This window comes from Silurus aristotelis (genome assembly GCF_946808225.1).
Source record: "Silurus aristotelis genome assembly, chromosome: 6".
NCBI classification, from domain to species: domain Eukaryota; kingdom Metazoa; phylum Chordata; class Actinopteri; order Siluriformes; family Siluridae; genus Silurus; species Silurus aristotelis.
The window spans coordinates 29856234-29882835 of record NC_139579.1 but is presented as its reverse complement, the minus strand read 5'-3'; the positions used below and the strand labels follow the sequence as shown (position 1 = coordinate 29882835).

At 38.1% G+C, this 26602-nt stretch overlaps 1 protein-coding gene across 1 annotated transcript; it reads left to right on the top strand.

The window, feature by feature from the left end:
- On the top strand, window positions 1-21429 carry slc18a2 (solute carrier family 18 member 2). Its single transcript, XM_083544727.1, has 16 exons — window positions 1-149; window positions 1106-1295; window positions 5274-5604; window positions 6536-6594; window positions 7192-7275; window positions 7548-7640; window positions 8823-8912; window positions 9327-9370; window positions 11091-11151; window positions 12473-12568; window positions 13937-14015; window positions 15209-15260; window positions 15989-16052; window positions 16874-16993; window positions 17325-17458; window positions 19735-21429. Exons 2-16 carry the CDS (start codon window positions 1163-1165, stop codon window positions 19837-19839), a joined length of 1545 nt encoding a protein of 514 aa, XP_083400853.1. The 5' UTR covers window positions 1-149; window positions 1106-1162; the 3' UTR covers window positions 19840-21429.
- Window positions 21430-26602: the final 5173 nt, after the last annotated feature.

Genomic DNA, 26602 nt, shown 5'->3' with positions numbered 1-26602 from the left:
CACACCCGCTTCCCTCCTCCATTTCGTGACGTCACGAGCGACTCAGCCGCGGCGGCAGTCCGGTGAGTGAACCCGCTCAGCGCGTCTCCGCTCTGCCGCACTTCACCGCCGAACACCGCACCGACTGCGGGCTGCATGTGCGCTTAAAGGTGAGATCAGACCGCAAATCCGATCTGAGGATGGAGCAACGAGCACGCGCAATTTGAGCACAAGATTGCTTATTCTATAATCAAATTTAACATTTTGTTTTTATTACTATTATTATTATTATTTTTATTATTATTATTATTATTATTATTATTACTATATGGATCAGATTGGAGTCTGATTATTGGCTTTGCTGAATTCACATATTTCCACACAATTGCCGTTTAGTTTACTTTTTTTAAGTCTGATGTTTTGTTGTTAGGCAACAATTATTTTTTGTTTTTGTTTTATTAGAAGTAGTATTATAATCGTTTAGATTAGATTTGAGTCTGATTATTGGATTGGATCCTTCTTTTTTTCTTCATCTTCTAATTATTATTATTGTTATAGTTGTTAAAGATTTTTATTATCGATATTGTATTTTTTTTATGAGCAGTGTTTAAAATTTTAGTCTGATTATTGGATTGGATCCATGTTATTATTATTTTTATTCTGTATAGATTAGATTGGAGTCTGATTATTGGACGACGATGATGATGATGATGATGATGATGACGACGAAGATGATTGTTGTTGTTTAAGATTTATATTAGTGATTATTTTTATTAGCAGTATTATTATCGTTTAGATTGGGTCTGATTACTGGATTGGATTGTTTTTACTATTTATACTTTTGATTTTTGCTAGCAATAGTATTCTCATTAGTAGCATTTAGATAGATAGATAGATAGATAGATAGATAGATAGATAGATAGATAGATAGATAGATAGATAGATAGATAGATTAAAATAGATTAGTTTTGAGTATGCTTAATTAGATTCTTCTTCTTCTTAATATTATTATTATTATTATTATTATTATTATTATTATTATTATTATTATTATAGCCCACTGTTTTGTTCCAGATGTATCCATGTTGACCCAGGTAGTTCCTAACCCATTCTTTCTTCACCACAGGACACATCTTCCACTCCATCTCTTTTCCCCTTCTCCTCTCTTTTGGATGTCATTACGATGGGACTACTTGATGCTCTTAGAGATTTCAGTTTGCTGACATGGCTGAGGGAAGAGAGGCAGTCCAGGAGGTTGATTCTGTTCATCGTTTTTATTGCTTTGCTACTGGATAACATGTTGTTGACGGTGGTGGGTGAGTAGATTCAAATGTCTGCTTTCACACCTGGAACACGGAGATAAACGCTTTTGGTCTGGGGATAAACTCTTTAGTCCGTGATAAACCCTTTAGTCGCATGTTAATCTCATTAACGGCCTGGGTAGTGGGCGAGACGGTGAAGCACACACACCACAGGTTCCAGTCCTCCAGAGACATGTCTCTTCTGATAAGTGTCACAATGAATCAGCTGGGTTTTATTTACAGAGACCAGGCAATGGTTTGGTCATTTAGGTAGAAATAGGAGGCTGATAAAGCAAACACATGGGCAATCATTATTATGATCATAGTCATGAAATGGATTTATCTTTAACAGTACTGTGATAGTGTGATGGTTTAGGTTGCTAAAGCTTTCGTCTTTCACTTAAATCAATAAAATCAATATAAAAATGGATGCAAAATGCATTATAAAGAAGGATTAGCACCAGTATTAGTATCAGGCAATGGAAACATCTGCTTCCTGAATAACAGAACATTTCTTTATACAGTTTCTGCGTGAAGAAAGGAGATAGATAGATAGATAGATAGATAGATAGATAGATAGATAGATAGATAGATAGATAGATAGATAGATAGATAGATAGATAGATAGATAGATAGATAGATAGATAGATAGATCTAAAAATATAAATATAAAAATGCATGTGAACACTTAATAAACACCAGCAACGTCATGGCACCAACGGAGGAAACATCTTTTAAGAGAACAGTGTTCAATCCTCCAGTAGTGGTTTCCAATATTTATTTGACAAATCCATTTCTCTAAAGTGGTGGCAATCTCAGTGTAATGGCCCGGACTATATAAATCAGTTTAGTTACTATTCACACATTAATAATTATTTGTAAGAATTTGTAAGAATTGATTTTAATTTTTAATTTAGTTTGCATACATATACATGTAATTAGTACATGGTTAGTAGCTGTGTTTATGTCGCTTGAGTTTATTGCTCTACTTTGCCCCTCCTAGTTGAATAAACTAGACCTTTTATTTAGAAAAAAACACTATGAAGAATACAATTTTAAATACTTTACAATAGATTAAATTCAATGCACGGACCACAACAGAAGCGTCATTGCACATTAATAAAGGTTCTTCTGGTTGATCTTTATCTTATGATGTCTGCAGAATGGGCTTGGTCACTCACATACTGACCTCTGTCTCCATCTTCAAGCCTCACTAAATGCTTTAATAAGATTTTAAAGCATGTGAACATTTTCAAGAGATTTAGAAGTGATGTGTTAGTCAGTGCTCTACAATCCTCAATCCTCCTGTACTGTTCCACAGACTTGCAGCATCTGTGGGAAAACAAAATGAGCTCATTCTGTTGCCTCATTGTGGCTCAACACACAATATACGCGAAGTTCTATACTCTAGAAACGCACCCATTTGTAGATGGTAAGAAATCTGTCCTTTGTGGCTTCTCTGTTACTAATAGTGTGGTCACAGTAGGTCATTTAAATAAAGGTACAGTTTTTTCTCAGTTTGTTTGGAGCGTTTCTCGAACCATTCTTAATATTTGCAAACCAGTGAGTGCATTTTCTCTAATCAATTTGTACAAACACTTTGGATTTCTTGCGAAGAAATTCAAAATCCTAAATTCCTCTATCAAAACTGAGTATTTGTGTCAATGAACATCTCATTCCCATCAGAATGAAAAGTCCTTTTGTCATTGTGCACAACGAGATAATCAAAATATTTAGGCGTGTTCTCAGTATGATGCACAGTTTTAGGATTTTCATGATATAAACTGTGGTTTGGGTCACAGTGACTGAAAATGCACAAAATTTGACTTCCTTCTGTTTGGCGTCTATGAATTTCAGCAGCACAAATTAATTTATTTGATTGTATATTTGATTTATATTGATTGCAAGAGACCAAACAGCATTCACGCTTTTACTGTAATATAGAAGTGTTCGTTCGTTTCTTAGTTGTTCATCCATTTTTAAATGATCATTCTATGTTTTGCTCTGTCTGTATTCGCTCTCCAATTGAAGGTCCACGAGATTCACCGTTGACCTGTTTAAGAGAACGAGTTGATTATTGGTTGATGCCGTTCAATCGCCTTCATTAGTGACGTTTGAGATTCATCTGGACATTTCAACAAAAAATGTTTTCAGATGACAACTGGTTAAACTATTTTGCATTCAATGAATTATGAACTGATGCTGAGATGTTCTGGGGTTAAAACAATATCAGGTGAAACCAGTATAATATATTTTGATCAACATGGAACGTAAACAACTGATCATGTAGGAAACAGCAGACACTCGTACACAATCGATTAAATGATGTACGAAAGCATTCGCAATTTGATCAAAGCAACAAGAAATGTTCTTATGATGAGTGAATGATGTGGAGGTTCAACAAGTAGTTTTGAGAATTAAATTTTTCTGATCTGCTCCTAAGCAACTGAGAAAAACTGTAAAAGTATACAATTTAGGGCATGTTGGTTACGGATTCTGCAATAGTTTAGGAGTTACTGGAAGTGCAGGACCAGAAAATACACACTGAACAACATTGCTACATAAAATGTCCAATTAATAACACCAAAAAAATGAAAGGAACTTTGGGTTTTCACCAATGTGCTGCTTTTGTTCAATTCAAGAAGTAACAGTAAAAATATAAACATCTATAATGAAAATAAAAATTTTGAATATGTGCAAGATGTATGTAAGGCACATCATATGTCAAAGAAAATAAACAAGTACGTACATTGTGTGTACCTGAGTGCTTAATACAATAAAGAGACATCAATGTCCTAACGCTGTAGTGTAGCGTTATTCGGGTGAGGGTTGTAGGAAAAAAGCCCTGAATCTGCTGGTCCTGGTGTAAATGTTCCTGTATCGCCTTCTGAATGGAAAGAGGTTAAACAACATATGGTAATCAAAAGCACTGCTTTGCTGCACAGAGACTGAATTGATCATATTAACCCTTAAAAGGTGTACTGTTCGTCAAAATGGCTCTTTCTGATTCTTTTTTTTTATCTGGGATGCCAGTTTTTTTTTTTTTACCTCAATACAAACCTGTAAATATTCTCTAAGAATTACGGACAAACAGAACCAGTTGTATTTTTTATCACGTTTGTAAAAGAAATATTTTTGACATTGGATATTTGACTAGTGATAGCTGAAGGGTTTAGTGTCTCATCTAATTAATAAAATATTGTAAATACAAATTTCAGCAAGGCCCTCAACCCTTAATGCTGTACCCAGTCATATGTAAATGTAAATATTAACGACATACTAGAAAAAGAAGAAGAAGAAGAAGAAGAAAAAGAGAAGGAAGATAAAGAGGGCTTTATTTATTACATATACATGATGCTACAGTGAATTGGAGTAAATTGGAGACCACTCTTTACAGCTGGAGTTGTTTCCATATCAATAATCCAAGGATCCATAAATGTATTGAGCAACTCAAGGTGTAACTATGGTGATGGCTTTGGACTGTAATGAATATAAACTAATACAATGGCCCACAGGTTGCATGAACAATCCTGCATTTGTGCGCCCATCACTGAACAGCAACACCTCGACAATGCTAGAACTGTAATGAACTGCCATTCTGTGTTGAGGATGAGGATGGGTTACCTTCATTAGGGTTTAACTAATAAGGAAGAAACCAATAGGCACTAAACTTGTACATTCTAACTTTCTAACCTGTTTATCTCTGTAAAGTTGCTTTTGGATATTGTCCATTGTTTAAAGTGCTCAACATTATCTTCTCCACACCAGGTATAATTCTGAGATTCACATGATTCTGATGTGATTAGACGGTTTGTATTCCATCCCTGGCTAGTTAAAACGCATTATACTGGAACAAACAAATTATCTACTGAATGAGATTTTGGATTAGGAGGCAGATTTGAGCATCTTTGCAATCACTGCTGGTTTTGTTATGCCCTTAACCCTATTCCCCCCCCCCTCCTCCTCCTCCTCCTCTCCTCTGTTGCTTGGCAGTACCCATCATCCCCAGCTACCTGTACACTGTGGATGATGAAGCTTCCACTGCAGTCAGGAACCATTCAGCATCTTCTCAATCTCCATCCGGAACCTTCCAGACCATCGTCTCGCTTTATGATAACTCTACTCGCCTGACCAATCTCATCCCACAGGTCAGCACCCCAGGCGTGACCTTGCCCCCGACCCCGACCCCCTCGACCAATGTTTCGGACTGCCCCAAAGCAGACAATCAGCTCCTGAACGAGAACGTAAAAGTGGGGCTCCTGTTTGCCTCAAAGGCCACCGTGCAGCTCATCACCAACCCGATTATAGGACCTCTCACCAACAAGTGAGCAACTCACACACTTATTCACTCCCTCTCACACACACACATGCACACACACACAAACAAATTTCAATGTCATCTTTGGATGATCTCATCAACAGGTAAGCAATCTATAAAAACACACAGTCACTGTATCTCACACATTGTTATCTTAGGATTTCTTACCGACAAGTGAGCAGCTAATGCTAATGCTTATATATATATATATATATATATATAATATCCTTCCATAGGTGTGTGTTATATTATTTAATTGCAATGTGCTTTTAAATAAAATTTGATTAGATTGGACTGAGACTCACATTTGGGGCATTTGGCAGATGCTCTTATATAGAGCGACTTACATTTACCTTATACATACAATTGAGCATCTATGGGTTTGGGGGCCTTCTTCAGGGGCCCTTGAGTGGCAGCGATTTGGACTCCTGACGTTTGCAGCCAAAGTTCAATGCCTTACTCACTAATCTCCCACCAGTGTTATTGTCAATGTGCAAAGTTCAGAGCCAACTAAGTAATGGATACGGATATTGTGTTTTGAAAAATGCAAATAACATGGTATTGGAATATAGAAGTGCACTGTGCAGAGAAATGAGGTCAAAATGCCCAGTGACCTTCAGAGATACAGAGATTACATAGTAATTATAAAGTAATATGCAAAGAGACAGGGTAATGATTTTAAGTTGCTGAATTGCAAAGAGAGAAGTGATAACAGATGCTGGACATCTGATTGGAAGGTCATCGGTTCAAATCCTCCCACCACCAAATTGAAACTGCTGGATGCTTGAGCTTGCTCCTAAATCCTCAATTGATCAGAGGTATAACAGAGAAAAATGATGTAAGATGATCCGGATAAGGGAGTATGCCAAATGCTGTACATGTGCAGATATTACAATTGTTATGAACGCTCACACTGTAATGCCTCCTGCCTTTGCAGAATTGGCTACCAGATCCCCATGTTCGCCGGGTTCTGCATCATGTTCCTCTCAACAATCAGTGAGTGGTAAACAATTCTGTATCGACGAGATCACATGTTGTCTTAAATTGTGTAAAGCTGCTTTGAGACAGTGTCCTTTGTGAAAAGCGCTATGGAAATGAACTTGAACTTAAATTTTCCTTTACCATTATAATGAACGCTTGTGTAAAACCTCATGTAATATCATACATGCCTATGCAGTCGAAGGTAAAAACTGTTCTGCTGCCTGGGACATTTATTTATATTCCTGGCATTGGTTGGCAAACCAACACTGAAATTTCTATATTGGTCACTTTATTGAACTCTTTCTATCCTCATGAGTGCGATCTGTTTCATGACGACTCTCATCCACAAATGTTACTAAATGGTTTTATGAGGTAAAAAAATCATGTCAACTATATTATGGCCTCTGGATCTCACTCTGATATCGAACTTGAACACTTACAGGAGATTTTTGAGTGATGATAATTCTTATATCCAAAGGACTTAACGCTTAATTAACGCACTACAGTTTTTTCCTTTAATTTGTCACCGGTCTATATGACACACAAACTATACCCAAGGCAAAGCTCTTAGAGTGACACCTCATATCTGTCTAAATTATGATCATGTTTTAGTGTTTGCCTTCTCGTCGAGCTACCTGCTGTTGTTCCTGGCCAGGTCTATGCAGGGAGTTGGCTCTTCTTGTTCCTCTGTGGCAGGTACGTGACTATTTAAAAGCTTCATAAACCTGTTTTTTGTATATTTATACATGACTATCTTATTTTGAATGTAAAAAGGCTGGATAATAATCTATTTCAATGATGATTGGCCCCAGGACTTACAACCTATAAAAAATAGTCAATTATGCTTTATTAAACCTTATAATACACAAGATGAGTGTCAGCACATGAACTACTTCGTGTGTGTGTGTGTGTGTGTGTGTGTGTGTGTGTGTGTGTGTGTGTGTGTGTGTGTGTGTGTGTGTGTGCAGGTATGGGAATGCTGGCAAGTGTGTATACAAATGATGAGGAGAGAGGAAATGCAATCGGCATAGCACTGGGAGGACTTGCTATGGGAGTACTTGGTCTGTATCTCTTAAGATTTATAGTTTGTATGTGTGTAAGTGTGTACCGCAAAAAACTGTCTGAATATAAGAAACGAATGCATGATTTTAAGAGATAAAAACTAGAAAGTTACAATATCTGCTAGTGCAGTAAGATAATTACACTTGGTAAGATTTCTTGAAATAAGAAAAGAAATCTAGGCTTTAGAAAAGAACAAAATGCATTAAAAATAAACATTAAAACACTTATTCCGAGCAGTCAGTTTAGTCTAACTACCTTAAAACTAGCTTGTTAATTCATTTTTTTTTTTTTTTAAGTTTGCTTTTCTTAATTTGTGCGAAAAGATCCTAAAATTTTGCATTTCTTAAAATAAAATAAAAAAAATAGCAATTGTCATTATATATTCTGTTTTAATTTGAGACAAAGCATTTAAACTAAAAACAAGATTACTATTAAAATCAAGATCACGCACACATTCAAAAATTATTTCTTCAAATGAAGACACGGAAGCACACAGTGGTTATGATGCAAAAACAAATCAAAATCATTACTCGCTGCTTCTCAAAATACTTATTGCAACATAAAACAATATAAAATGTATTTTTTTTCTTTACTGAACTCTGACAGATATTTAACATGAGAAACTGAACTTAAACTACAAAACAACAAGAGTACTTTGTATAAAGAACACAATTCCTAAAAAATAGAAATAATCCTGAACAATGTTTGGAAAGAGTGTGGTGACTTAATACTGCTGAGTCATCATTTATAATTTGTTATTAGGTTGTAAAATAAATGTGTTGGCGTAGACGTAAAACAAGCATTTGGAATAAATGAAGTCCTAAGTGTAATTATTGAGCATTTTGTACTTAAAAGTTTTAAAAGATCATTTTAATTAAGCTCAATTTCTATCAAAATAACTGTAGGCTTTACCAACTAAATAAGAAAAAAATATAAATAATCTTAAAACAATCATAATAATATTACACAATCTGCTCTTGCATATGATTTGATTTGAATTTTATTCTTAAAATAAGTTCAATAAGAATTTAATGGCTAGAAATAAAATTTTGCAGATTGTAAGTGTTTTTGCGGTGTCTTATGGAAACAGATCCAGAATGTCCTAGATTTCAAATGAATAATACTTTTTGTATGAGTAATCATTTTACATATGTGTGTATGTGTGTATGTGTGTGAGACAGTTGGCCCACCGTTTGGCAGTGTGATGTATGAGTTTGTGGGAAAGACAGCTCCTTTCCTGGTCCTGGCAGTTCTCGCCGTCCTGGATGGAGGTGAGTTCAAAGTCCATTGAAGACAGTTATCATTTTTTGCTTATAAGAAACAATTTTCCTGATTATTGATGCTAAGCACATTTGTTTTACACAAAATTCACTGAAATACTTTACCATGCATTATTATTATATTACATTTAGTAATAAACCAGTGTCAAGTAAGTCAATGCTTTTTTACATCATATATTAATTTGTCAGTATTAAAATATATATAAAAATCACAATCATAAAAAAAACATGGATATCAATTTCCAGATGAATCCTGTTTTCTTTTCTTTCAATTCCCTCCCTGAAACCATCGTTTGTAAGGGGCAATATTTAGAACAGACAAAATAGCCTTCGCAGCCAGAGCAGAATTGTGTTTCTTCTTGTAATTAGATATTAAGTAATTTGTTTGGTTTTTTTTGCCATCAGCTCTGCAGCTGTTTGTGCTTCAGCCTTCTAAAGTTGAACCAGAGGTGAGTAATGAACACAATAATTATTAGATAGATAGATAGATAGATAGATAGATAGATAGATAGATAGATAGATAGATAGATAGATAGATAGATAGATAGATAGATAGATAGATAGACAGACAGACAGACAGACAGACAGACAGACAGACAGACAGACAGACAGACAGACAGACAGACAGACAGACAGACACACACACACACACACACACACACACACACACACAGACAGACAGACAGACAGACAGACAGACAGACAGACAGACAGACAGACAGACAGACAGACAGACACACACACACACACACACACAGACAGACAGACAGACAGACAGACAGACAGACAGACAGACAGACAGACAGACAGACAGACAGACAGACAGACAGACAGACAGACAGATCTAACAGCAGCACAGAGAGTTAGATGCATAATTCAAAATGAGATTATGGACAAAAGTCACCATATGTGTTTTTTGAACATCCTATTCCACGTTTCCCTTCTGCTGTTAGAATAATCTCTACTCTTCTGGAAAGATGCTCCACTAGGTTTTGGAGTGTGCTTGTGGAGATTTGTGCTCATTTAGCCACAAGCGCCCTCCAGTTCTCTCTTTAATACACTTGTGCATGTGCTGCATAAACGCTAGCGGAGGGTCTTTAAGACCACTAGGGGATCTTGGCTTTGTGATTTTTTGAGCATTGTGGAGATCAATGATGCTGGCAGAAGTGTGTTCCTTTTCTTCTTGTTTTTATATATATATTTTATCCATATGAGTTGCAATGCCAGCTATGTACTATAGTCATAAATTATGGTTGGAGTAAACCATTACACAACAAGATCAAAGATAAACAAGGACAAAGAAGAAGAGCATGGTGAACTCTCAGCTCCTCCGCTGGCCTTCGTTAGCCGTCACAGCATATGGCAGACAATTGACAATGTGTAATTTGTGATGGCTTACATCCACAGATGAGCAGCGTGGTGGGGGGATGTGGGGGGTGGTAGTGTGTTGCAGGTGTAATAAGCGTGTGCTGGGTAATTATCTCCGGTCGCCAGGTGATGCTGTCAGTGTGGCATTTCCAAAGAGCGCAAGTTTCATAATGAAACTTGCAATACAAATGAATGAGAATTTAGAAACGGGAATTGAATTAAATAAATTGAGGGTTTACAAACAATTATTTAAGGGCTGATTATTACCTTGGGCCAAAGCAATTTTAGCCAAATTGATACAGAACCCGTGGCGTTCTGGGGGTCTCGAAAGTTCTCGATTTACATCGCTGAAAAATGTGTGTGCAATTTTTGAAGAATAGTAATTATATAGCATTTTTTAAAGTTATGTCAGTAATGATATAAAAAGAAAAGCAAATTATTCAATTTAAATATATGATCAGACAACAGAAAGTCATTTCTGCCATTATTATACGTATCTCTGTTGAGTTTCACACATTGTAACATTTGGTATACTAAATAATACAATAAATGAGAATTCAGATTGTAAGATGAGTATTTTTGGATTTATAAAGATAATTAAGCATACAGTATTCCTGAAGAATTTCCCCAGGCTACTTAACAATAAATAATGCTGAATAAGCAACCTGATCATGCAAATTAGTTTCATTGGCTTGGGTAAGAAAGATTTATGATTCTGTTCAATCTATTTAGATTTTTATTTGATCAAAAAATCACTTGTATATTATTGAATGCCATGCCATTTTTATCTTTTATTCTCAGAGTCAGAAGGGTACGTCGCTCATGACCCTCATGAGAGATCCTTATATCCTTATTGCAGCAGGTCAGTAAAATATTATCACAAATAATAACAGAAAATCAGCAATCATTTTGAAGACACTGGGATTTTATTTAGCAATTTTGCGGTTGTAATTAAAGTGTAACTGTTGTATTTATACTAAAACTTTTACAGCTTCTATGCAAATTCTACAGCAATTCTACAAAATGTTATGTTTTATTTTAAATTCTTATAGTTTCATTTCACTTTAATTGTACTGTAAGCAACAATTACCCTTTGGAAACAATAAATTATTCTGATTCTGAAAACACACAAGATGTGATCGTAATAGTATTTAGCTAATCTGTTTGATTTGTGTCTTTCAGCTCATTCTGTATTTTTAAGTAGAGAACTGAGACTAAACTGAGACTGAGACCATCTGAAAAATGTTGAGTTCTACAATAAATGTAACCCTAGCTATAAATTCACAGCCCACGAGTGTCCCCCCTTGGCGCTGGCCCTGATGAGCGTAAAGTGGGTGTGGTTTATGCAAATTAGCTATACATAAAAGTAAATTGGGATACATAAATTATACGTATAATAGTTTTTTTTTTTTTTTTACAAGCATGTTTCAGTACATAACCTTGCTTAGGTTTGTGTGTGTGTGTGTGTGTGTGTGTGTGTGTGTGTGTGTGTGTGTGTGTGTGTGTGTGTGTGTGTGTGTGTGTGTGTGTGTGTGTGTGTGTGTGTGTGTGTGTAAAAATACATCCATTACAAGTCTGTATCTCAGTTATGTGGCTTAACACAACATTTATTGTGAGGGCTGAATAGGTGTGAAAGGTTGAAGCAGGATATTATTGCAGTGGAGTGTGTGTGCGAGTGTGTGAGATTGTGAGGTGGGGGGTGATGCATGATAAAAGGGGTCACTGAGTAACTGAAGGATGATTGATGGATGAATGCATGACAGTGTACATGTAAGAGAGACAGAAATAGAAGGATTTGGAGAGAGAGAGAGAGAGAGAGAGAGAGAGAGAGAGAGAGAGAGAGAGAGAGAGAGAGAGAGAGTGTGTGAAGTGGCAGAAAAGCACATCTGTGTCACACGCTTTTTCCTCCACTTGAATTGCAGCTCTCACGAGCCGAGGGCCAGATAATACTGGGTATTATGTGTGGCGAAAGAAATCATGGAGGAAGGGAGGAGGGCAGGAAGACAAAAGAAGGATGTGTCTTCAGAAGACAAGTGTCTAACTCTGTGTGTGTGCTTTTGGTGTGTGTGTGTGTGTGTGTGTGTGTGTGTGTGTGTGTGTGTGTGTGTGTGTGTGTGTGTGTGTGTGTGTGTGTGTGTGTGTGTGTGTGTGTGTGTGTGTGTGTGATTGCTTGTGTCTTTCAGGGTCTATTTGTTTCGCTAACATGGCCATTGCAATGCTGGAGCCTGCCCTGCCAATCTGGATGATGGAAACTATGTGTGCCAGAAAATGGCAGCTAGGTAGAAACACACACACACACACACACACACACACACACACACACACACACACACACACACACACACACACACACACACACGAACACACACATGCACAATTCTGCAAGGATATGATCTGTGTGTTGACAAGACACATAAAAACAGAAAGGAATATGTGCAAAATAATATTTGAAGATATAAAAAAAACACAGAAAATAACAGAGATTTTTCATAAATTAATAATATTTATCTTATAAATTACTATACTAATAGCATTCATTTTATGAAACACTGTGTGGCTTACTGTAACCTTATACACCAAGTTATTGTAATAATACTTAATACATTTTCTATACTTTTTTACTTATTTACATTTTTTTATCCTTATTTTCTATTTATGTTTAAATGTTGCACAGTCGTATAAAGCATTTCACTGCATGTCGTTCTCCGTATGTATGTGTATGTGGCAAATTAAATTAGAATTTGAAATAATAATATATAATAAAGAATATATATTTTTTTCAATAATTTAATTTATTTTGGATTTGGATTTTAATAATACTTTTTTTTTTTTGGTCTAGATGTTACCAAATTATTTTCGATTTTTCATTTTCCAAATGTAAGGTTATTTTATTTTATTTGTATGACTGCCCTTATTTCTGAATAGTTTTATTTTAAATTATTTTATGTTCAATTTATAAGGTGACAAGTTCTAAAAAGTTGTGCTTCGGTACGTTTCCACTTTTTCATTCCACTTTAAAGCAGAATGTTTCAGTTTTCCTTTTCATATTATTGTTTCTGATGACTATAAAAGCAGTTTAGTTTGTCGGAGGGGGGGGGGGGTTATAAGGGGGTTATTTACATTATATATAATGTAAAACCGGCGAACGCTGTGTAGGACTGAAAAGTCTTTTAAAATGTTGTGTTGTTTTGCTGGCTCAGTGGCAGGCTTGTTAGTGTAAGGTTGTGTTGATTATCCGAAGATGTGTGAGTGTTTGTGTGTCTGATAATAGGAAGAGATAGAGTGAGAGATGGGTGGTGGTTGTTTATAGGGTTGTGGGGTATCAGAAGCACAGCAGGATATTGGAGTGCCACTAGCTGAGAGCAGGGAATGAGAGAGGCGGAGAGGTAGAGAGAGATAGAGAGAGAGTGAGAGAGAGAGAGGGAGAGAGAGAGGCAGCGAGAGAGCAGCTTCATTACTGCGCCTAAGAGACGGCCAACAGGTCTGAGATCAGACTGATAAAGCACTGTCTTATCACAACGCTCTGTTTCTCTTCATCCTGCTCTGTATGTCTGTCTGTCACTTCTCTCTCTTTCTTTCTCTCTCTCTCTCTCTCTCTCTCTCTCTCTCTCTCTCTCTCTCTCTCTCTCTCTCTCTCTCTCTCTCAGGTGTCGCCTTTTTGCCAGCCAGCATCTCATACCTGATCGGGACGAATATCTTCGCTGTTCTGGCTAACAAAATGGGGAGGTATGGAGGAAATTAATCTTTCTCTTCTCGTCTTATCTTCTGCACCCTGCTATCTGTTTCCGCAGCCACCATTCAGCAGCTGAAATTAGTTTTGCCTCAGCTTTTTCAATATTTGTTTTTTAATAAAGACCAAGGAACAGTGCAAATCTGTATTGATGCTGTTTTCCAGTAAATATACCGGTAATATCATCATTTGCTTTGTACTTTACATTTAAGGGGTATCATACTGATAGATTACGCTGGGACTCATGATTAGTCAAACCAAATATACACACACACGGACGCCTGACCATAAGTATGGCATGTGCTTTTTGAACATCCCAGTCCTCATATAGTCCTCATTTGCTCTTATAATTTATCCACCCTTCTGGGAAGATCTTCCACCAGATATAAATTGAGGAAGAACCACATTTACATTTATAGCATTTGGCAGATATTCTTATCCAAATAGACTTAAAACTAAGCAGTTCTTCTTTTCTTCCTGCAACTGCACCACTCCACTGGCCTCCCTCTCATTCACACACATGTACTCTGTCTTATTCCTACTGACTTTCATTCCCCTTCTCTCCAGCATGTACCTCCACCTCTCCAGGCTCTTCTCCACCTGCTCCCTATTCTTACCACAAATCACAATATCATATGCAAACATCATAGTCCACGGAGACTCCTGTCTGACCTCGTCCGTCAACCTGTCCATCACCACTGCAAACAGGAAAGGGCTCAGAGGCGATCCTTGATGCAGTCCAACCTCCAACATATATAAATCATGTATGGAGATGAGTTAATGAGGTTGTTTTGTAGTTGTTTGAAGTACTTTTTAAAGCCCTTTAGATGCCCCAGTGTACAGAACATGTAAATGCTGCCTGGAAAAATAAACAGTCTCTCTTAGTTTGCCCTCTGTTGTTATTCTGTCATCTCTTTCCATAGCTATGTCTGATCTTTGTGTGTGTGTGTGGGGGGGGGAGGGGGGGGGGGGTTAAAAGTTTTAGCCCCCTCTGGCTAAACATAACAGGCTTTGGAGTGCAAGCTGGTATGTTCAGCTGCATCCTCAGCGCAATCGTTAGGCTTTATATGTCTTCCTACGTTGCCATTACTTTCTTTTTCGCAATTCGCATTTTATTTTGATCTTTATTTTCTTTTAATTTAATTCACTAGTTTTTTATTTTATTATCTTTCCCTCTCTTCTTCTCTAGATGGCTGTGCTCTCTGATAGGAATGCTGCTGGTTGGGGTCAGCATTATCTGTGTAAGTAGAAGAACACCTCGTTTAGGATAACAAGCATTTCTCGTTTTTCTTTTTTTCTGGAAATAATATCCAGCTTGAAAAAATAGACCTTCTAGACATTATAAGAATTTACATTTAGGGCATTTGGCAGATGCCCTGTATCCTGATAACGTCATTTATACTGCAGAGTTAAGGGTCTTTTCCAAAGCCCCAGCAGTGGCAGCTTGCAGGAACTTGGATTAAACTCACGACCTTCCGAACAAAAGTCCAATATCTTATTCACAGAGACACTGCTTCCCTTCAGAATGTTTTCCTACAACCTTTTCTGGCAATGGGTCTTTACCCCCTTAGCAACCACACCCACATACATACACACATACATCTGTAATAGTGTCAAAACGGTATTTTCCTAACAATTGTGAGGAAAAGGACTGTTCTTTTTTTCCAAGGCAGGAAACACCCCTAAACCAAACATGATTCATGATGGAATGGGTCCATAAACATAAGCAGACTCTCTCTCTCTCTGCCTGGGCCACTTCCTGTCAGATAAAACATCAGGCCTTTCCATTAAAACAACTTATTGAATTAGTTACTGTATAAATGTGCGTGGGGGGGGTTTAAACAGGCCTGGGAAAAACAACACAAATCTAAGTGTTATTAAGGACAGAAAATCCCAGCATGTATCTGTCTTTTTCTCTCTTTCCAAATCACTCTAAGATGGCATTCATTGTGCATTTGTTGCTTCACAGGTGCCTTTTGCGAAAGACATCTACGGACTCATCCTGCCGAACTTCGGCGTCGGTTTTGCGATTGGTGAGCAAGACCATGTTTCACTTCCTTTCAACAGCAGCTTTGGAATTTTGTTCCAGCCGCATTGCAAATCTTCATTCAGCTGCTCCCTTTAGGGGTTGCCACAACCGATCATCCGTCTCCATACCATCCAGTCTTCTACATCTGCATCTTACAAAATAACCACCCGCATGTCTTCCCTCACCACATCCATAAACCTCCTCCTTGGCCTTCCTCTCTATCCTGCACATGTCCAAACCATCTCAATTGTTCCTCTATCATCTTGTCTCCAAATCATCCTAGCGTTACTTCACAAAGTGTCGGTGAAAGGAATAATGCATCCATGTGTGTGTGTGTGTGTGTGTGTGTGTGTGTGTGTGTGTGTGTGTGTGTGTGTGTGTGTGAGAGAGAGAGAGATTGGGCTGTATTCAAGTAATAGTAGGGAGTTACTGTTAGAGGAAATGTGTGTGTTTCCTGTGAGTGTCACAATTTGTGTCAGCCATATTGGTTGCTGGGCAATGGCGTCTCTAGCAGACTGTGACCTTGACTTAACAGAGGTTTAATGTCTACATACACAAGTCCAAGTGCCTCTATTTCCGACAGCTATGTCTCAGCTTTTTGCAAGAATGTGTGACGTTCAGGAATGAAATGAAGTATAAAACAAATCTTTATAGGTTAGTTATAAAGTAAAAAAAAAAAATACTAAATACTAAATACTAATCTTTTACGGTTCTAGGTTTGAATTTGTCAGATTGGTGAGGTGTTATAAAGATTAGTTTGAATGCAAGCTGATTCTACTTTTTTTTGCTGCCCTGTGTGTGTGTGTGTTTGTGTGTGTGTTTTAGGCATGGTGGACTCCTCTATGATGCCAATCATGGGCTACTTGGTGGATCTGAGACACGTCTCTGTATACGGGAGCGTGTACGCCATCGCTGATGTGGCCTTCTGCATGGGCTTTGCATTCGGTGAGGAACCCGAATGTTGTTCTTTTCACTGAACGTTGTCCTTTTCAAAAGCTGACTCATGGTGTAGGAGAAGCTCTAGATAAAAGAAGGAGTCTCCAGTTTGAGGGATTGTTTACTTTTAGATTTGCAGCTTCTCAGTTAAATAACAATCTGCCTGGTGAGGGAATGGCTGTTTATAGTTGATGTTTAACAACATAAAATGTAGAAAATTAGAATAGAATATGTCTATACTATTCTCTATTATTATACTGTCAGCATCAGTCAAATCTGTAGTATAAGAGGAAGAAAACGTGATGATACCAGAGGCTTATCAGTGTGTTTTTTGTCACAGGCCCATCCGCTGGGGGCGCTATCGCACGCAGTATCGGCTTCCCATGGCTCATGACCATCATCGGCGTGGTGGACATCCTGTTCGCTCCACTTTGCTTCTTCCTCCGAAACCCTCCAGCAAACGAGGAGAAAATGGTCAGAGTCGTTATGCTTATTATCACTGGCTATGAACCTTGTTTGAGTTAAGAACTACTCAAGTACACATTGACCATTAATGCAATTGTGCTGAACAATTCACATAGTTCTTTTGACCTGCTGTATAGCAAACTACACACGTTTTCAATGGGGTTCTAGGTGTTCGAAACACAACACATGGCTTTGCATTATAATGTATGCAAATAATTTAATATTGTATTTTTTTTATTTTTTATCACAGCATAGAGATTTTTTTAGAGTTACAAAATAACCCTGAAAAACTATTGATACTACAAACAGATCATATGGTTGGCCAAAAAGATGTGGTGTATATGTATGGTTTTAGAAATGTGCCTATAAAAAATATAGTTATAATTCTGTGTGCATGCAGAGAGACACGGATATTCAACCTAGCCATTAGCTAGTAAAGGTTCTAGCTAATGGCTAGTCTGTCTGTCGAAAATATAGTATATTGCTTAACTTCAAGCATTTCGCAAGTTTGCCACATATGGCTGGAAAAGAAATGTACTAGAAAATGTATGACTCCAGCTAATGGTAAAAAATTGCTAGCAACACTGATCACTGATTTAAAACTATATAATGTTTTGTAGTTGCTAGCAAACCTGGCTAATGCTTTTAAATACATTAAGCTTGCCTAATGTTAGCTCATTACAGATCTAAATTAGGTTTATCTAAATGAACTGTAGCGGTGATATTTATTGAAGAGATCACAGAAAAGAATGCTATCGTTCAATCGTGAAATATAAATTTATAAACACTTAAAGCACATGCTGTTGGTATGAAAACAGGATATCTGTTAGGATAACTGGACCTTCTACTGTGATGTGTTTGAAGAATCGCATGGTTTATGACGTCTGAAGACATGATATATCTTTATTTGGGATAATTTTTTTTAATAATACAATTAAATTTATTTAAAAATATAAATGATAAAATCTTACTTAATTTTTAAAAAAAGTTCTCCATCCTGATTTGAAGCCTCTTGTGTAATTGAATATGATAAAAAAATATAATATAAATATAAATATAAGCATAATAGATTTGAGCAAAAAAAAAAAAAAAAAAAAGATTGCCCAGATTGCCCTTCAGCACAGATCAAAGAGCGATGCTGATTGGAACGAACGCAAATACACACCGTGATCAAAGCTCTGCGTTCTGTGTTCTTTTTCAACAAGGGCTTTTTACGATGAACATTTACGACCACACGCACATAAACAGGGTTACACACATTTCACACAAACCTACAGCCTCGTCTCCTGGATCCACAATGCAGAAAACTAAAATATTCCTATGCAAAGAAAATTTGTAAATAAATAAAAAAAAAATGTTTGTTGTTTTTGAGAGACACGTGCATGTTCCTTTTGTTTCTATGCAACAAACTAAGTCATTTAATAGTACACAGATTTACTTTGACCAATATAAATGACCAGATGTTACACTTTATAGTCATTGAGAAATCCTGCCTTAGCTCGAAGAACAGCTTTACACACTCTCACCATCTTCTTGCCATACCTCGTGTAAAATTTGCCAAAGACGTTTTTTACTAGTTGGAGGTTTCTTTCAGACCTTGTGATCCAGTTCATCCCAAAGCAGATCAATAGGATTTAGGTGCAGAGACTGGGCAGGTCATTCCATTATAGATAACACTCCAGATCACTGACAGAGCTCAGAATTGCGCTTCAGAATTGCGGGGAGTTGAAGTATGGTAGCCTTGTTAGTTTCATTATTCTTTTCACCTGGAATAAGTGTCCAACCTTCCCTGATCTAAAACAACCGCACACCATTACACTTTCACCTCCATGTTTAATTATGAGGGTGAGGCAGTCTGCTAACATCTTTTCTTCTCTTCTCCATCTTAAACAAGTTCTTCTGTAACAGACAAAAATGTAAATGCAAAATACAAACTCAGTAGAATTGGACAGTAATTGACTGAGAATGTTTATTAAATTATGGCAAAACTTGACACTTTTGGCTCTAACAGAAGAACTTATAACAGGAGAGAGGATTATAAGTTCAAATTCCATGAGTTCCGATCCGAAGTTCAACATCCATCCAATCATTTCCCACACCATTACTGGTGTGCATTTTTTCTTTTTAAGATCATAGACCTCTCAAATGTCTGCATCTAAAATTTTATGTAATTTCTATCACATGAATGACTCTCTTTTCTGTCCATCTCTCTCTCTCTCTCTCTCTCTCTCTCTCTCTCTCTCTCTCTCTCTCTCTCTCTCTTTCACTCTCACTCTCTTTCTCAGGCCATCCTGATGGATGTCAGTTGTTCAATGAGGACGCGTTCGTACTCCACCCACGGCTCCAGCTATCAGATGGAAGACGACATGGACTTGGACAGTCCAGAGTAGACGCCTTTACTCTTTCTCAGACCTAAACCTTTGACCCCATGACCCTTAGCCGTGTATGTGCCCTTCTAGAGTTTATTTTGCTGTATTTAAAAAATAAGAATAGGGACTGTAACAAATCCCACTGGTTCCACGCTGGAAGTGAGAGAGACAGGCAAAAGTTCACCAAGCAGAGCTTTATATATTTACTTCCCTCACCCACAGTCTCACGGTTCGGGACGCCTTTGCAGCTTGACGTCCGCTGGTGCCCACTCCGCCCGCCTTCTTCTTCCGCTACTCACCCGTATTACTCGCGGATTGGCACGCTTTCACTTTCTAGCGCCCGCCCGAGTTTTCCTCGCGGACTGGCAAGCCTTTCCCTGGCGTCCGCCCGAGTGCACTCGCTGGCTGCCACGTCTTTCACCTGCGCCCGCCTGCGCTCAGTCAATGTCCGGCGAACCTTCTGCTCTTCTCTGCTTGGTGGCTCTTACTCAAAGGCTGGTGCCTCGCTCCTCTTTTCTGCCGTCGCCGGACTGAAATTAGGCGCACTGGTTAGTCTCATCAGCTGCAGCACTGGTTAGTTTTATCAGCTGCATGTCAGTAAAGCCGAAGAGGGAAAATGAAAGAGGGAGAGAAGCTGCCTGTCCCTGCGTACACCACCATCTGGACTTCTCTGGAGAGGCGTGGCAGATGGTGGAGTGCCCGTTTTCGCCTGTCCCATCTCGCCGAACAGGTTGCAGGTGGGGCCGCAGTGTCTGTCTCCCTGGCGTTATACACCTCTTCCAGCACGGGTTTCGGCACCACTGTAACATATTACACTGGTTCCACACTGGAAGTTAGAGAGACAGGCAAAATTTTACCAAGCAGAGCTTTTTATTCACTTTCGCTTTCACTCCAGCGCTTTCCTATTCAGTAATCACGCCGGGAGTCACCCACAGTCTCACGTTTCGGGACACCATTGCAGCTTGACGTCCGCCGGCACCCACTCGCAGATCAGCATGCTTTCACTTTCTACCGAGTTTTCCTTGTTATCAACCTCCGGCGTCAGTCTCACTCCCAAATTGGCACGCTTTTATTTTCTAGCGCCTGCCCAAGCTTTTCTGCCTTCCTGCCTTCCACCCGAGTGCACTCACGGGACGGGAAATCTTTCACCTGCGCCCGCCCGCCCGCGCTTAGTCTCCATTCGGCGACCCTTCCGCTTTTCTCTGCTTGGTGGCTCTCTCCCTAAGTCTGGTGTCTTGCTTTATTGGGGCCGCCGGACTGAAACAGAGCGCACTTATTAGTCTCATCAGTTGCAGGTGTTTCTTACCGCTTGTTCCGCCCGGCTCCTCCCGCCACTCGCTCACTGCTGGCACAGGGACTTTTACCAGAACCATGTGGCTGAGTTTTGGAGGATAACCTCCCTAAACACTTAACATTGTTCGTTCTGCTGAAACCAAAGCCATATGTTGTCATTGTCCTTTAAAATTCGGGTGAAAGTGGCACGTCGATGCAACCCAAAAGCCTTAGCTACAAGCTCAGTGGGGCCATTCATTTGGAAACAGGGTCTTTAAAGCCACCAGCACGGATGAAAGAAATGGAATAAAAAGATGCTTAAAGAATGTTTTTAAAGAACAACATAAATCAAAGATTTCCATATTGTCGTGAAGAAAGTTTACTTAAATTATTATAAATCATCGTGCTGCTGCTGCAGTGTGTAGTTGTTGGTAGACCAAAAACTTGCTATATATTATGTTATGGTATATTATTATACAACATGTTATAAGGTTATTATTTTAGGATTTTTATTCCCCCACCTGCAGTTCATTAAATTCTCATATAACCACTAAACTTCACTAAATCTTCTTTAGCCATTAGAGTTTTGTGATCTTGTGATCTTGTACAATTATATTGTATTATATCGGATTACAGTTTAATGATATTTTGCGGGTTTACAAAGATGACTCATTGAAAACAGGCCACACTGTACATAGACATTTTGACATTTTCTCATAATTTGACAATTCTATTCATCATTCGAGGTTATTTGGTTGTAAAATCCCTGATTGTGGCTTTAAAACATGAAACTGAGGGTCACCTGTGCTCCGTCAGCAGCATACAATATAATCGCTTTAACAATCATTCGAAATTCTACACTAGGATAGACGTTAAACTATGTGTTCATGCTGTGTTGCTGTTGAGTTTTTTTTGTTTTGTTTTTGCAGGAGAGGATGTTTGATAAGAAAATTTTCGGGTGCGGATAAAAACGAATCATATTTTCACCTTGAAATGGCCTTACAAAGTTTCCTTTATATAACTGGAGGTGACTGTTCAACAAAGACCACATGCCAGATTCATTCCTTTTTTTTTAATACAACATGCTGAACGTTGAGCATAAACATGAGTAAATTGTGTGATGATGTCTGTAGTCAGTCTGAAGTTCATGTGAAGTTTACATTCAGTGTTGCCTCAAAGCCGAACTTGCTTGCGCACTGTTCCTGTCATGTTCCTGTTTAGTTCTGAAGGAGCTATGATTGAAGACGTCGATGTTGTATTATTTATTAATTATGATGGCAGATACAGGGTGGTGCAAGGACATTTTAGAACTAGGAGTTGGTGGTCCTGGGGAGTCGTTGATTGTTTGGAGCCAGTGAGATTTTGCTTGGAAGTTCTTGCTATTAATTATAATGGAGCAGATGAGCGGTGCAGAATGAGCGTTCGCTGTAAAGCCTTTCATAAGAATGGTGACAGTGCGAGTCCTGCGTAAAGGGAATTTCGGCACCATTACTAGTAAGGACGTCACGATCGCGTTCCGTTTGCTCATTTTGAAGAAACAGGTTCATCCTTAAAAATGAGGTTCCCAAGTGCTGGTAAATAACCCACACACCAGAGACTATCGAGGCTGTTCGAACTGCCGTCATAAGGAGTCTTTGCTGCTCCGTTTTACAGCCGCCATGTTGTAATCGCACGAGCAGACGGGACACGATTATGACGTCCTAACTGGTAATGAAGATTTTATAGCGATCGCTCCTTGTGCACCTTTTCAATGCTTCAATATATCTAAGGTCAAGGGGTTTGAAACGAGCACACACTGGTTTCAAACGAGCCCCTGGATCGAAAATCCTAGTTCCAAAATTTCCCGTTTCTCTGCGCCACACTTCAAAATCATTAAAACAACCAATTAATCAATCGATTAGTCTGGAAAATGTCCCAGAAAGAGCACAATATAGCTCCTCGTTAGGAATGAGTTGTATTTGTACTATAATTGTATCTAAGGTTTTTTTTTTTTTTTTTTTGCAAATTCCGTCATTAAAAAAAACTAAACGAAAAAATTAAAGTCTAGTGCGCAGGAGAACGTTTCCATCATTTTTAGTCCGGACCAACAATAAACACACTGCTGTAGAGGATATTGTTATAGTGCCTCAGTTGAATTAGATAATATTCTGATTTCTAAAATGTATATAGTATATATCTATATTTTAGTAAACACGTAGAAGAAATAGTAATGAAAGATGTCTATTGTAAGTCCTGCAATCTTTTTCTTTCTTTGTCTTTAATAGGGACCTTATGTTGAGGTTTGTACTCCTAAAAGCCATATCACATAGTTGTTTTAGATTCTGTTGCTGCTTTATTACTTCATGAGTTTCTGATGGAAGGATCTGGATAGCAGGTGGTCTGGAAAGCAGACTCTGTGATGCGGTTATAGCTTCAAGAGTACGTCTAACATCTTGTAATCGGATCTGTAGTGTTATGAAGCGTGCAGCGTTAAAGCGGCGTGCGTGCACGACTGCCATACACACGGGGCAGTTCGAGCAAATGGGTAACGCAGTTAAATTATACGTTAGAACAACTGGATTGATTTCTACAACTCTGAGATCGTTGTGAAATGAGGCCGTTGTTTCTACCGCCAGCCTTGTAGTGAATATGTAATTAGTTTTGCCTATAAACGCAATCTTACTGGCATATTGTACATTGAGCCACACAAAAAAACTAAAATTCCTTTCAACACAAATTTAAGAACGGGATGTATGTTTCTGTTTAGATTCGTTTTAATTTTTTTGCTCTCGTTCAACAATATTAGCATCTCGAAATGAACTAAGCAGAATCTGCTACAGGCCACACAGAACCGTCTAATTATAAGACGTATCGGTACAGTGATCCGATCCTCTCAGAAGCCTAAATATCATTTAGAGTCTAACTGCTAAAAAGTCATTATGACAATTTCCAAACAGGCCTGGGAATTCACATGAAGTACGTTCACAATAGGGCTGAATATCCAAATGTCTTTTTTTTTCAGATCCGCAGGCATAATTTCTGAGGGCATCGGTGCTTGTGGTATATGTAGGATAGGAATCCAAGTGTACTCCAAACACGGGAATATCAATTATTTCCTGGGTCAGAAATGAGCAAGGTTAGCTTTTCATCGGGGTTTAATTCAATGATAATGTTATATTACCATATTTGGTCAGTAATACAGGTAGCCCCCGAGTTACGATGGTTCAACTTAGGAATTTTCAATCGTAATATTTACACGACACCTTGGGACCCTGCCTGGATGTACACATCTCCCGCCTTGTGAGATGCCTTACTCTTTTACCAGAGTTCGACAGAGCTCACCTGGAGCTTATACATTTCGGTAGTGTAAATTGTTCTGTTTTGCTTAATAATGTACTGTAAATATTACCAAATTACAGTATACAGCCCCATCACCATTCTTTAAGACTCCTAGGTAGACTAGGCCATGTCTCGACTTACCATATTTTCAGGTTACGATGGGGTCACTGTAGCACATCTCTATCGTATGGCAGGGACTACCTGTACTCCAAACACCAGGAATATAAATTATTTTCTAGAGACAGTATCGACCATTTGACTAAATCAAATCGTTAGCTTTTTGGGTGGTTTCAATTCAATAATAATGCTACATTACCATATTTGCTCAGTAATACATTTGTTGTCACAATTCACAATGCAGTAAGCTACATAGTGACTTTCAACCCTCGATCTGTTCCCTCTCTCCTGCGTGACGTTTTAGCGATTGCAGGTCACACCCTGTATGAAAAATATGACGCCTTGTTGAAGTGGTTGCCAGATTCTCGTGATTATAGTATCGCATAGAAGTTTGTTCTGCTCGCATACATGCTACGTTCCTGCAGAACATCCCTGTCCAACAGACATTTCAAACTCTGTCATTTTTTTTCTTGTTCCGAGATGTGTTGCGTGGTGGAGATCACGTGCGTACGTGCCAATGTCAAGTGTGTGCCTTTATTCATGTGTTTACTGTGTGTGTGTGTGTGTGTGTGTGTGTGCAAGTAAAAGTATCTCCTCAAGGCCATGAGAGGACAGTTTTGTATCCCGTAGAAAGGTCCTGTAGTCAGGATTCGAAATCATAAGACTGTAACACTATCGGTGTGTGTGTGTGTGTGTGTGTGTGTGTGTGTGTGTGTATGTAGTTGTTGGGACTACAGACAAAAAGAAATAAAAAAAATCAATGTTGAATATTGAGTACGCTTTGTGTGAGTGTGTTTGAGTGGACTATTCTTCTTAGGTGTGAAAAACATCTTTATGGGTTCTTGTGCAGCACATGAGCTACTGCATTGTGTGTGTTAGGTTGAACGGATTTATCCGTCGCTCTTACTGTTTTTGCTTTGGAGCGTTTCTTAGTTCAGAAATGAAATTCTCAAAACTTCTTGTTCAACCTCCACATGATGTGGTCACTTGCTTCAAATACAAATTGCAAATGCTTTTCCATTCATTTAATTGATTGGAAACAAGTGTCTGCTGTTTCCTACTTTAGCAAGTGTTTGTCAATTTGATCAAAATGTATTATACTGGTTATGGTGTCGAATCTAATATGAACTCGGATGTTAAGCTAATTTATTGCTCAGAAGCTCCTGATTCCAGAACTTTAAATGACTGTATGAGACTGTAGAAGGAAACACACTCCAGTGCTCGTGATTTTTTACTCACTGGTGCTTGCATTGTGTTTTTTATGATTTGTATTCACACTCGTGTGTCTCAAAATTTGAATGGGTTCCCCTTTGAGTCTGGTTTCTCTTAAGGTTTCTTCCTCATACCATCTTGGGAGTTTTTCCTTGCCACAGTCACCCTGTAAAGCTTCTTTAAGACAATGTTTATTGTGGAAAACACTATAAATATAAACTCACATGAATAGTCTTAACCCCAGAACATCTCGAGATCAGATCATCGCATAAGTCATTGAAAGCAAAATGTTTAAACCAGTTATCATCTGTCAATCTTACATTTCTATTTAAATTTTTTTTTTTTAATTGATCATTTGTGCAGATGAATCTTGAATGTCACTAATAAAGGAGAGTGTGTATGCCATCAGATCAGCCAATGATCAGCTAGTTCTCTAAAATAGGTCAAAGGCGAATCTCGTGAACCTTCAATTGGTGAGAGTATACATACAAAACAAAACACGGAATTCTGTCTGGTCTCTTGGCATTAAAATACTGTACATAGATTAATGTGTACATTTGTGCTGTTGAAATTTATACTGTAGAAAATTCTTCAGAAGAAATTCAGCCCTGTGCATTTTCAATCAGTGTAATCCAAACATCGGGAAATTCTGGATCTGTGTACCAGCGGATTATCTGCTTGGTGAACAATGACAAAAAGGGCTCGGTATTCTGGTGGAAACGAGATGTTCATTGACTTACTTTTTACAAGATGAACTAAGGATTTTGAGAAAAGTACAGGCTTTTGCAAGAAATACATTGTATTGTGCTATTTGTACAAATTGTTTTGAGAAATCCACAACTATTAAGGATGATTTGAGAAATGC